The sequence below is a fragment of the Perognathus longimembris genome, chromosome 15, assembly GCF_023159225.1.
Source record: "Perognathus longimembris pacificus isolate PPM17 chromosome 15, ASM2315922v1, whole genome shotgun sequence".
NCBI lineage: Eukaryota > Metazoa > Chordata > Mammalia > Rodentia > Heteromyidae > Perognathus > Perognathus longimembris.
Window position 1 is genome coordinate 56,225,431 of NC_063175.1, and position 12,425 is coordinate 56,237,855.

General features: G+C 49.1%; 2 protein-coding genes across 3 annotated transcripts in view; one reads left to right on the plus strand and one right to left on the minus strand.

Annotated features, from left to right (window-relative positions):
• Positions 1–2,582, minus strand: part of Fbxo15 (F-box protein 15) — a 41,491-nt gene extending 38,909 nt beyond the window's left edge. The window contains exon 1 of one of the 2 annotated variants that reach the window (XM_048363004.1): positions 2,462–2,582. Coding sequence is in view for 1 of the 2 variants with exons in the window: in XM_048363003.1 (XP_048218960.1) it covers positions 1,892–2,028 (137 nt within the window). In the remaining variant the exon portion in view is untranslated. Of the gene's footprint in view, positions 1–1,891; positions 2,029–2,461 lie in introns of those variants that run through there. The other variant, XM_048363003.1, reaches the window with a different exon arrangement.
• Positions 2,583–2,730: 148 nt separating this feature from the next.
• Positions 2,731–7,697, plus strand: Timm21 (translocase of inner mitochondrial membrane 21). The gene is made up of 6 exons (XM_048363005.1): positions 2,731–3,202; positions 5,432–5,494; positions 5,593–5,690; positions 6,918–6,991; positions 7,080–7,185; positions 7,298–7,697. The coding sequence occupies exons 1-6, from the start codon at positions 2,941–2,943 to the stop codon at positions 7,400–7,402; spliced, it is 708 nt and encodes a 235-aa protein (XP_048218962.1). The 5' UTR covers positions 2,731–2,940; the 3' UTR covers positions 7,403–7,697.
• Positions 7,698–12,425: the final 4,728 nt, after the last annotated feature.

The following is a 12,425-nucleotide window of genomic DNA, read 5'->3' on the forward strand; positions in this document are numbered from 1 at the left end:
TTAACTGCCAAAAAAATGGCAGGAATAGAGCTGTGGTAGAGAGTTAGCCTTGAGCAAAAAAGCTCAAGGACAGTGCCTAGATCCTGAGTTCAAGTACCAGGAACAGCACAAAAGAAAAATAAACAACCTGACAGTACCAAGTAGGGCAGAGGCTGCTCTTTTTTAAGCATTTTAAATACATTTATATCACTATCAATTTAAGTTTGGCACTATTGAAAACACAAGTCCATTTCTCCCTAAAACTAATTTTTAATAGGCTATGTAACTAACAAATGCATACACTGCATGCCTTCTCTATGCAAATTTATGCCTAAATTTGAAAATGTTTTTAACCTGAGAGCTTTGAGGAATTTCAATATTTTAAAATCACATTTCTATACCACCTGACAGCTTTGATCACATTCAATATTTTTAAAAATCTTATTTGTATGCCTGACTCTTAATATCTAGTAAATCAAGTCTATGAGACTAGATATTAATCCAACTTGATATTCATTCTGCTCTAATTTCTTAGTTTGTGATGCTCATTCATACATTTTGTGTTATAAAGGGTAACTAGTAGAAACAAAGCTGTGGTTCAAGTAGTGGAGGGCTAGCCTTGAGCACAAAAGCTGAAGGGACAGCACCCAGGCCCTGAATTCAAGCCTTAGGGACAGAACAAAAAAAAAGTAAAAGAGGATCACTGATACCTTATTAATATCTGAGTTTTCATAATGAGATATTAAAAATAACCACCTTCTTAGAAACTGAGTTTTCTATACCAGGAAGAACCTATACATCAACACCTCACAGGATGAAGTGCAGGTTCCTTATGCCGAGTGACATAATGACAGGGACTTACAGAATTCCACCAGGAAGTTCACTCCATTTATAGACCCAAAGGACTCAGCACCTTAACATCATTCTGCTTCCCCTGTCGGGGCACTACACAAACTGGAACTTCAGTGGCAGGAGCAAACCCAAGTCTTTTCTCTTCTACCTAATAGGATTTTTTGAAAAGTACTGATACCATTTTATTGGCCACGAGCCCTGTGGCTTATTCAATGTCATAGAACTATTCTACTGGCACGGAGAAATAGAACTGGGCCTCTGGAACTGTGGTTAAAGTGAAGAGAGCAAGGAAGACATAGGATGACACACACACACCATCCCAGCAACTGGGGAGAAGGGACTTCAGTTGGCAAAGTAATGACAAGATCCTATTGTGTGCGTACGCAAAGGTGCATTTTATGCATCAAAACTACTCGAGACTCTTGGCATCTACGGCTCAAGAGACATTAAGAGCAGAAAGAATCTTCGAGAATGTCAACTCTTGGGATCATCTGTCCGCTGGCGAACTGGCTGGTGGAATCGGAGGGGATCCGACTCTTCCTTCGGATGCTGGAAGGCAAGAGAAGCCAGAATGCTCCCACTGGGCGGGTGAGCGCCGGGAGTGTGAGTCCTTAGAAAGCAACTTGGCCTTGGTGGCAGGTTTTGGAGAGGGCGGCCCCCTGGGCAGCCGGCCAGAGGCCTCCACTTAGGGGGGTGGAGGGGGACGGGATTGCCTTACCACTGGGGTGGGGGGGCCGGGGAAGAAGGGAGGTAAAGGAGCGAAGCCTCCTCGGGGGAACCTTTGGGGAGACATCCAAGCGGAGGGCCTGGCCCCCGGCGGACAGCGCGCCGTCCCCACCGTGGAACCAACCGAGGGACGGAATGCCCAAAGGTTATCTCCTGGCGGCGGGACTCTACTTGGGGCGGCCACGTTCCCACGACGGGGGTGGGGAGGGGGGGTGGGGGGAGGATGGGCTGCTGGACAACCTTCCGCCCTTCCCCGGGGTGGTGGGGGGGGGGGCGCGCCGGCGAGGAGGGGGGCCGGGGAGGGCGACCCACCCTGGAGCCCCGGGGCCCTCACCTGAACCCGAAGGCCCCGGAGCACCCCGGGGCCGCCCCGCCGCTGACCCAGGCCTCCCGGCCGCTGTGCAGCGGCCAGCGCAGCGCCTGGAGGCCCAGCCAGCGCTGCCGCAGGACCCGACCGCGTCCAGTCGCCATGGAGACCCGGCGGTACCCGGAGGCCCCCGGCGGCCCGGCAGCTCGGGGGCGGGGCGGGGCGAGGGGGCGGGGCGGGGCGTACGCCGGCCCCTGCGCATGCGCGTGCGGGTACGCGGGCCCGGGCGCGGCCGCCGCGGCTCTCGGCCTCGCCGAGGTGTCCGAGGCACTTCCGGACCCGGCTGGGACCCCCGCCCGGCCCCCGCCGGCCTGACGCCCCGCACGCTCGGCACCGAATCTGCCCTGCGTAGGTCACTACACCCCGGCCTGCCGGGCGGAGGCCCCATGCGTCTCCACTGGGTTCGCCGCTTCCTCAAGAAGGAAGGCAGAAGCTAAGTCACTGGCCCTGTGGCGGGGCCCTGACCAGACGGCGGACTCGCCAGGAGGTCGCCAGGACCTCCCCCCCCCCCCGCAGCCACGGCCGCGCGCCGCCGACTTCCGCGCGTTCCTCTCGAGCCACGAGGCCGCGGGCACACGAGGCCCAGCAGGAGCAGGCCGCGCCTCCGCCGGAAGTGCGTGCGGCGCGTGCGCACCTCTCCGCGAGCAGGGAGACCTGGGACGCGCCGGACGGCCAGTAGCGCTCGTCGCCTGGCATTGTGGGAAATGTAGTCCATTCCAGCCCCGCCTCTGGGAGCCGACGCGGTTGAGGGTGAAGTGGACGGACTGCGATTCCCAGAACGCCTCGGTGTTTCCCAGGGTGCCTTGCGGAGGCATGGCGGGGAAGGTCTGAATGTCAGCGCCTTCCCAAGGGAAACAGGCCAGGGAATGGGGACTGGAAGTTCTCTTTCGCCGTAGTTCCTCACCTGCCGCGCCTTGCGATGTGAGTGTGTGGATTTGGGCTCGTGTCCGGCCGCGTGCGCGTGCGCCGCGCGGCGTCTCGGCACCGTCCCCGCGCGGGAGGACCTTGCTGGAAACATGATCCGCGCCTTGCTGCGGGCCGCCGAGAAGGCGGAGTCCGGGAGGCGCCTGCTGCTCGGGGCCTGCCGGAGGACGGCGCCCGGCGCGAGGTCGGGGCCGCCGGAGCCCGTCCCGACGGCCGCCCGGAGAAGCTTCTGGTCGCCGGCGCCGAGGCCGCGGGAAGCCAAGGGCGACGGCAGCGGCAGCAGCAGCAGCAGCAAGCAGGTGCCCGCGCTGAGCAGCGAGAGGCCGGGAGCCGCCCTGTCACCGGCCCAGAAAGGTAAAAGGAAGCCCGCCGGCTCCCCCGTGTAACCAAGTTCACAGCCAAACAAAAACAAGCAAACGAGAAAAGAAAAAAGAAAAAAAAAAAGTAAAAGCAACTCACACAAATGGAAAGACAAACAGGGAGCACGAAGTAGAATTTTGCCAGGGAAAGTCAGAAGTGTGTTGACGCTCATGGGTGAGAGCTGCCGAAGTTAACATTACCAACTGAATCCTCCCATCTCCCACCAGGGACAGGCTCTTCATGGTCAGTGAGTGTGACCAGGGTTCCAGCCCCAAAACCTTAATTTGAAACGGCTTTCTAGGACCACTCTTGCTGGGTAGCACTTGCTGTACGTAGGTCAGCTGGCCAAGGGGGCAGACTGATGAGCTTTGTTTAACAGGGAGTGTTAGGGAGTGCTCTCGATCCGTGTTGACGGGTGAGGGGAGCAAGCCAGACACAGACAAGGTTGCAGCTCCAGTGCATGTGCAGAAGAGGCCTCTCAGCCCGGCCTCAGATGCTCCAAATAGAGGCAGGTGCAGAGAAGAACCATGGCCTAGAAGAAGAGACTCTTTGCAGAAGAATGCTGAAGACTGCGAGTTCTATTCTCACAGCTGGCCGCATTCCCAACAGAGCACTGGCAGCATGAAGATTAGAAAGCTGTAGAAATAAATAGCAAGAGGTCTTGTGGGTAAAGGTATTAGGCCTGAGATCTCAGAAGAGTGAGGTGGGCAATGAGAAGTTTTCACTGGAGATATCTGGAAAATAACACGAAACAAGTTTTTTTGTGAATAATATTTAACATAGGGCTAGAGACAGTAGAAGCACAGGAGAATGTATTAGGAGAGTTAATTGGGAATCCATTGGAACCTAATTTGTGTAATAGGCACAAATGTGGCTACTTGTTGGGGTAGTTGTTACTGTACTCTTAACTTAGGACCTGGCATCCAACCAGCTGGAAGCTAGCATTCATTTAAGTATAATTCATGATATTGATGGACAGCGGAATGAGAAGGCCATTGAAGGCCTATCAACTTGTGCACCTGGCACAAATTAGATTTGTGGTGACAGTTACTCTCTGGATTGGTCCCATGAGTTACACATGGGTTAGGAGATGCAGTCTTTTTGTCATTTGAATCACATCTTTTAGCCTTTACTGAAAACCTGGATTGTCTTGTGCTAAAGACTACTGTTAGCCAAGTATTGTCTTTAAGAAGTAATAGAAGCTTACATACAAAAGGAAAAAGTTGAGGTAATAAAAAAAACAACAAGGTTTTGTTTAATGAAAGAAAGTATATGGTATATACTTAAGTCTGAGTTCCTAATATAATGAATGTTGAAGGTCTTTTATGACAAATATAACACATAAAAGGCCTTCAACATTAGTGGAAAAGTATGATTGTAATTGTAGTGTAGTAGTCCATATATATGTGAAAATGTCAACAATAGGAATATAACGGCTAAATTTCTTTATCCCCCAGGACTTCTGTTTAACCTACATGTCATTTACTTGGAGACAATGGTCTAGACCGGTCTTGCTGTGTGGCCCACATTGGCCTCCAATTCACAATAATCCTCTTGCTTTCCAAGTGCCGAGATTACAGGCAGTGCCACCACACCAGAATCACACATCTTTTATTCGTGTTGAAAAAAATACATAAAGTACAGTTTCTTCGTAGATTCTTCATTTTCTAAGTTAGTTTAATTTGTAAATCTTTGTAACGAAAGAAAATTCCAGTTTGCATTGTATTTTATGCAGTCAGTGAAATGGAATTTGGGAGGATTGCTGACAACGAAATGTTGACGCCCGTTTTGGTCTCTTTGGTCTCTTGGCCTTTAGTTGACAAAGCCAGCACTGAGTCTGTGTGAACAGGCAGACCTGTGGAAGTTATTCTGAGGGACTTAGGAGGATTACTTCCTTGAAAGTAAATAGTATTCCAGTTAGAACATTTAAAAGAAAAACAGATTTCTAGGCCCTGTCTGTCCATACCACCCTAAGCATGCCCAATCTCACCTGATCTTGAAGGCTAAATGGGAATGGTCCTGGTTAGCACTTGGAGGAGAGAGTTCTAGGCCCTGCTCCAAGGCTCCCATAAAGTCTTGATGCCGCAGGATGTTGGAGAACAACTACTGTGAACATAACAGAACCACTCGGTTGGACCCTAACTCTGTGTTACCTGCTAGAAATGCTAAAGCCATCAGTCACAGTGGGCACACCCGTAACTTAGTGCCATTTTCTCTTTGCAGTGAAAGAAGCTGGGAGAGATTTCACCTACTTAATAGTGGTGCTCATTGGAATCAGCATTACAGGTTGAAAAACACAGCAAGTACCACACTCCCAAATAACTTTTAACGTACCTTTTCATCTTGCTGTTGCTTTGGTTCATCTTCTTTTTCTGTGATTTCAGGTAGCTTGTTATACGCGATTTTCAAAGAACTTTTTTCTTCATCCAGTCCTAATAAGATATATGGGAAAGCCTTAGAAAAATGCAGAATACATCCTGAGGTTAGTTCTCTGATGAGAGGGAAAAATGTTGGGAAGGAAGAAGTGGGAAGAACTCAAATTCCAGCCTCATGTCCATGGCTCATACCTATAATCCTACCTACTCTGAGGATTGTGATTTGACTCCAGCCCAGGCAGGACAATCTGTGAGACACTTTTATCAGTTAATCACCAGAATGCTGGAAGTGGAGGTGTATCTCAAGTAGTAGAGCACCAGCCTTGAGCAGAAAAGTTCAGGGACAGCCCTAGGCCCTTAGTTCAAGCCCCAGGATCTGCACCCGCTCACACACACATACACACAGTATAAAAATTCAAATTCGGGGCTGGGAATATGGCCTAGTGGCAAGAGTGCTACATATATAGAAAAGGCCAGAAGTGGCAGGATGGCTCAAGAAGTAAAGTGCTAGCCTTGAGCGAAAAAGAAGCCAGGGACAGTGCTTAGGCCCTGAGTCCAAACCCCAGGACTGGCAAAAAAAAAAAAGATTCAAATTCCAGGTCAGAAACCAGTAAAAATATATTGTAATGCATTGGTGGGGTTGGTTTTATGTTACCAGACCTTTGTTTTGTACTTGAGACATGATGACACCCAAAGATCAGTGTAGGATGTTTTTGTTCTACCTGTGCAAGTGAGTTGCTTTACTGGTTGTTCATAGATGTTAAATTCTTAGAACACACTGAAGTAGCAAACCTGCCTGAAGGAAGGCAGTCCGTCACAGCCACGGAGAGCGAGCCCAGGTGGCCCGCCCCCTGTGACCTGCCTGAAGGAAGGCAGTCCGTCACAGCCACGGAGAGCGAGCCCAGGTGGCCCACTCCCTGTGACCTGCCAGATCTCTTACTGAGTGAAAAGCTTCCGCACGGAAAAACCATCCTCACTGAAATCCCAATCGCGGTGCCTGAAAACTCGCAGGAGCTAGCATCACAAATCCAGGCTGCTCCTCACCAGGCAGTAAAGTCAGAGGAGAGAGCCCGTGGCCCCCGGGCAGGGAATGATGTGAGCCCACACATCACCCCGAGTGATGGGATGAGCCTTTGCCACAGAGGAGGAAAATCAGCTGTGCTGCTCCCAGAAGACACTGGTTTCTCCGTGCAATTGGGCTACCAGTGAACACCGCCAGTTTGATTTACTAATAATTCAAATAAGAGTCATCTCCCTGATTCCTCACCGTCAGGAACTCTTTGCCTAGGACTCAGTTAACAAATGATGCTAATGGAGCCTTGTCCCCACGGCAGGTGGTCAGTATTTTCGGCGCACCTTTGAAAGGCTACGGGGAAATGTCGAGGCGCGGTCGGAGGCAGCATGTCAGGTACCACAGTCACCTTGGACTTGGGGAGCCCGTGCACGACGTCTAAACGAAAGGAGCTGATACCTGAGTGGTTTCATTTTCTCCACAGCTTCATCGAATATGTGAAAGACGGGCTGAAACACATGCGTCTGAAGTTCTACATTGAGGGGTCTGAGCCAGGGAAGCAAGGAACCGTGCACGTGGAAGTAAAGGAGGTGTGAGGATTGTGGGCTGCAGGGGTTGGGGGGTGCGGGCAGCAGGGGCTTGGAGCACTGCTGGCTAAGCTCCACAGCGGGAACTAACACGTGGAAATGCATTTCTCTTTAGAACCCCAAGAGCGGCAGATATGAATTCCGATATATATTTGTGGAAACAGAGTCCTTTCCTAGAAGGACAATTGTCATCGAAGATAATCGGTCTCAAGACAGCTAAAAGAATCAAGCAAGTGTGCTGTTTCCTGAAGCCTATGGAGGGTGTAGATGCACAACTGTGTTCACAACTCTCTTCCAGAATCAGCTCCGGAGAGCAAGTGTATGGCTGGAAAAGTGAATGGAGTAGGATGATTTGATGTGTTTAGACAAACCAAATTAGAGATTTTCTTGTGAGTAATCATGAAACAGTGTATTTTACATTTTTTTCTTTGTCAATCATGACAGTATTTCTACTTTCATGATGTGAATTTTTTACTGAAATTTTTACACAGTGCAAATAAAAGATTTCAGTATTTATGCTTTTTATATTATATAATCACATAAATCCTGCAGAAAAAAAAATTAAAGCTATCAAAAGCATCTTCATTATCCTTTGGAATCTGATTGAGATAAACACGGACCGTACGAAGGGCAGTGAACTGTAGGATAAAGACCTCCCAGGGAGGCTGTGTACTCTGTACGACCTTCAGGGGCCCATTTCACACGTCCCCTTCCATGAGTTGGCTCGTGCAGATGCTTCAGCAACAGCACCACCATGTGGCTGGTTAACTTGATGGTGCAAGACCACAGACACACCATTGAGTTTTCCCAGCCCCTCAGAGCTGGGGCTTTTACACTAAAAAAAAAAAAAAAAAAAAAAAAACCTGGAAATATGTGGGATTCATTTAAAGATGTGAGGGTTTGGGGTTTTGGTGTTTTTTTGTTTTGTTTTGTTTTGTTTTTTTAATATTGTCACCCAGCCAGGCACTGGAGGCTCTTGCCTACAATTCATACTCCGGAAGCTCAGGTCATAAGATCACAATTTGAACTCAGCCCAGACAGAAAAGTCCATCTCCTTGTCATTCATCAGCAAAACACTGACACAGAGGCTCAGGTGGCACAGCAAAAGCCACAAGAAAGATTCTGGAAGTCTAGGCTTGAAGATTTCTATCTCCACAGCTTGCCTATCATCTCCCATGTAGCTTGTGTCTCAAGCATCTGGGCCAGACCAGTGACTCAGATGACATCTCCCGACCTGCCTGATCATTAGAATAGTGACTGACATCTCCCACCCCGTTTGCCTGGCAGAAACCAGGTATTCAGTAGGCCTAGAGTGGGGTCCACGCTAGTCTACAACTGCCAGAAGACCATGTCCATAGCCGGACTGTGGTCACAGGAACTTACCAGACAGCGTGGAGGCCGGAACGTCAGAGATGAAGGCCTCTGTCCACAGGGTCACACTCCCACCCCCACTCGAGGAGCAAATGCTCCCACTTCCTCCAGCGCCCCGTGGCTTCAGGGAGCTCTTGGCTCTGGCCGTCTCGCTGGCCCCTGTACTTCCATCCCCCTAGGGTAGGGCCTTGTGCTCACAGTCCCCCGCCTCTTCCTCTCTCTCATTGGATGCAGGGCCCATCCCCGAGGTCTGGGAGGATCCCCATCTCAAGAACCACAAGTGCATCCCGAAGGATGCTTCCAAATGAAGGAGTAACCGTTTGTTCAAGCTCTTAGGGCTTTGTCCGGGGTAAACATTTTACCAAGTAAGGCATTTTTTCCCATGAGCTATTGTCAGATGCTGATGTGAATTCTTAATGGGTTTAAAGAAAACAGTCCTGTAACGTATAAAATATGTATTCCCCCTCTTGTCTGTTCTGCCTCGCTGAAGGAAACTTGTCATCTGCACCGGACCATTCTCGGCTTTGGGGAAGAAGCCCGGCGTGTTTGTGTTTGGGAAGGTTTCCTTAAAGCAAAGGAGTGAGGCAGGACCCCTCCGGTTCCCCAAGTCTCTATGCATTCTGGAAGGGGGCTGCTACACCTCTCTCCCCTGCTTCTTCGCCTCTTGCTCACCTCTCTCCTGTCTTTTCTTTCACTCCTCTTTCTCCTCTGTCTCTCTCGCCTGTTGGGGTCAGCTGTGCCTTTAAGGGGCCACAGCTGACCTTGGCCTGCCCCTCCCCTTCCTCCTTTGGCAGGAAGAGAAGGCCCTGCTCCTGGGGCAGCACGTGTGTAATGGAGGACACCCCAGAAACCCAAGCCTTGGGGGGCTGGGCCTCCACCCCCCAAAGGAGGTCCCCTGACATCACTTGATGGACAGCCCCCTGTGACCAATCTGCAATCCCTCTCTTGTGCCCGCCCTCAGGGGTATATCTGGGGGGCTCCTCATTTGAATAAACAGAAGCCCTAGAGGTTTTCTCCGAGATCTCACGCGCTCGTGTCTCCCTTGGGCTGGCGAGCATGGAAGTCTTGCACCCACACGCGACCCGAGGCTAAAATCCGGGACCCCACTCCAGCATTGATACCCTACCGGCCGGGGGGACGTAAGAGAGTATATATGGATCCCCCACAGAGAAGGTAGATAAGCCCAGGACCCCTCCCCACATGTTGGGGAGGGATAGAGCTAAGCCCAGCAATTTAAAACCAACACTCGCCCCTCTTTCTGTCCCTCTCTGCTGTGTCTCTCCTCGCTCATCTCGCTCTTGACTCGGTCTGTCTCTCCCCTGTGTCTCTGTCTCTTCTCCCCACTTCACACACACAGTGGGAACATGCACAAAGGTGTTTTCTGCTGTTAATACAGCAAAAAATTCTTTCCTTTGATTTCTTGACATCTGTGAGGCAGGATTCACTGGTCACTTTTTTAAATGTGGCAGAAGTGCCACTGTGTTCATGCTACCATGGCTGCTTACGATACATGTCTTCTGCCCTTGTTTCCAGTGAAGATGAACGGCTTTCAGTGTTTGCACATCCTCAGTGATGGGGTTGCCTTACGTGTCTGCAGGAGCAATTGGAAGGTGCTTATCAGCTTGTCTCGTTACACTAGCATGTGCTTTTAAGGAAATGTCTTCTTAGGAGAGCGAAAAAAATCTGGAGTTGCAACAGCTGGCAGACTTAATTTGCTTGCTTAATTTACTTTTTATTTACTGTCCTCTAAAGAAATCATTTGCTGAAATAATAGTGAAAGCAACTAATATTTAACAACACCAGTAAGGAGATACAGCTCTTTTGAATGATGCTATAACGTAAAAGCTCCTACATTTATTCATTCCACAAACTCCTACTTTACACTGGGCTGAGACCAAAGACAACTAGAGATAGATAAATGATAGATAATAACACATAGATATATAGATACATACATAGATGATACATGAAAGACGTGGATAAATGGATGAAATGGAGATGGATAGAAAGTACAAATAGGCATGCAGATAAATCATTCTGCTTTAATTCACAACAAAGAACATTTATAAATAAAAGTCAAGCTGGTCACCAATGGCTCATGCCTGCACTCCTAGCTATTCAAGAGGCTGGGATCTGAGGATTGCTCTTGAAAGCCAGCCTGGGTAGGAAAAGTCCGTGAGACTCTTAGCTCCAACTAACCACAAAAAGCTGGAAGTGAAGCTGGAAAACTCAGTGGGCAAAAGAATTCTGGGACAGCACCCATGCCCGGAATTCAAGCCCCATTACTGGCACGCAATGAGCTGGCACACATACACAGTGCCCGCGCCCTTTGGGTGGTGGGTTGTTTTTTTGTTTTTTGTTTTTTGTTTTTCAGTTCTATGTTTGAACTCAGGGCCTCATTCTTACCAAGCTTTACCCCTCCAGCCACACCCCCGACGCTAAAGATAGGACAAGATCTGCAGTAGCCCAGGCTTCGCAACATAAGCCCCTCCTCCAGGTGACACACTGATCCACAGCATTGGAAAATTTAAAAAAGAAGGTCCCAGTGGTACTGGATCAATGGACAAATGTGGTGTCTACATGGCGATTTCCATGGGTATCTGCCACTAGTATGCAGTGACAGTTTGTTGTTTCCAAGACTTGCACCATGACTGCTATGATTGTACAACGTATTTGTATGTCAGGTCAACCCACAAGATGAATGCTGAGCATAAAGAGGTCATACATGTCACCTTTTGATTCCCTATGGCAACTGTTTGTAGTAGATTAATGGTAGCAAGAAAGGCCAAGTTGCCACTGAGTTCAATAGGGTAGCATTACTGCAAACAGTGTTTGTCTTCTGCCATTGTTTTCTTCTGCCTCCAAACTTGTATGTTCTGCTCCTCCTGGGCTACAGGGTGGTGAGAGCATCCCCAAAACCTTCCGCATGGCCTGAGCCCCACAGGGCTCTCGCTGGAGGACCACTGCCACGCCATAAGGAGTGGACAAACCAGGCTCATGAAGACAGTGACAGTTAACAGCATTCTGCAAGACAACTGGGATCTGTTCTGTTAAGTGTGTGTGTGTGTGTCCTAGAACATGAACTCGGGACCGGGGCACTATTCCCTGAGCTTTTTTGCTCACAGCTAAATCTACCACTTGAGCCACAGCTCTGCTTCCAGCTATTTGGTGGTTAATTGGAGATAAATGTCTCATGGACTCTTTCCCCAGCTGGCTTTGAACTGCAATCCTCAAATCTCAACCTCCTGAGCAGCTAGGATTACAAGTGTGAGCCACCGGTGCCTGGCAAAACAACTGTCTTTAGGCAAAACAACTGTCTTTAGATAGTCGTTTAAAGACACTGATTTCTATAAGATTCACCTTATATAGTATTTACTTAAATTTCAAGATCCTCTAGTAAGTCCAATTATATATATATGTACATATATATATTAAAAGTTGTTCACCAAGTCTTCATACCTTCAACAAAATGTTAACTATTACAGCCTGTATTCTAAGTTTCTGTGACAGACAGTGAAACCACAAACTTGAGAAAGACTCATTTCTTGTCTTCAAGAATAGACAAATTGGACCAGGTGCTAGTGGCTCATACCTGTAATCCTAAGTATTTAAGAGGCAGAGATTGGGAGAATTGTGATTCAAGGCCAGCCTGGGTAAAAAGATGACAAGACCTCCTCACAAACAATAGCTAGATGGCAGTGGCATGCACCTACCACCTAGGTATCATAGAACAGGACGAAAAAGAGGAGGGTCAAGGTCCAGGCTGGCCTGAGCAAACAGTGAGCCCTACCATAAAAATAATCAGAGCAAAAAAGGATTGGACACGTTGCCTACATGACAGAGCACTTGCCTAATAGGCTTAACCTCCTGGG

What these genes read in the sequence shown, in the direction of transcription:
- Timm21 (XM_048363005.1), top strand. Translation starts at nt 2,941, where the DNA reads ATGATCCGCGCCTTGCTGCGGGCCGCCGAGAAGGCGGAGTCCGGGAGG. An exon ending in CCTGTCACCGGCCCAGAAAG is followed by an intron (nt 3,203 to 5,431) that starts GTAAAAGGAAGC and finishes TTCTCTTTGCAG; the next exon opens with TGAAAGAAGCTGGGAGAGAT. An exon ending in AATGCAGAATACATCCTGAG is followed by an intron (nt 5,691 to 6,917) that starts GTTAGTTCTCTG and finishes TCCCCACGGCAG; the next exon opens with GTGGTCAGTATTTTCGGCGC.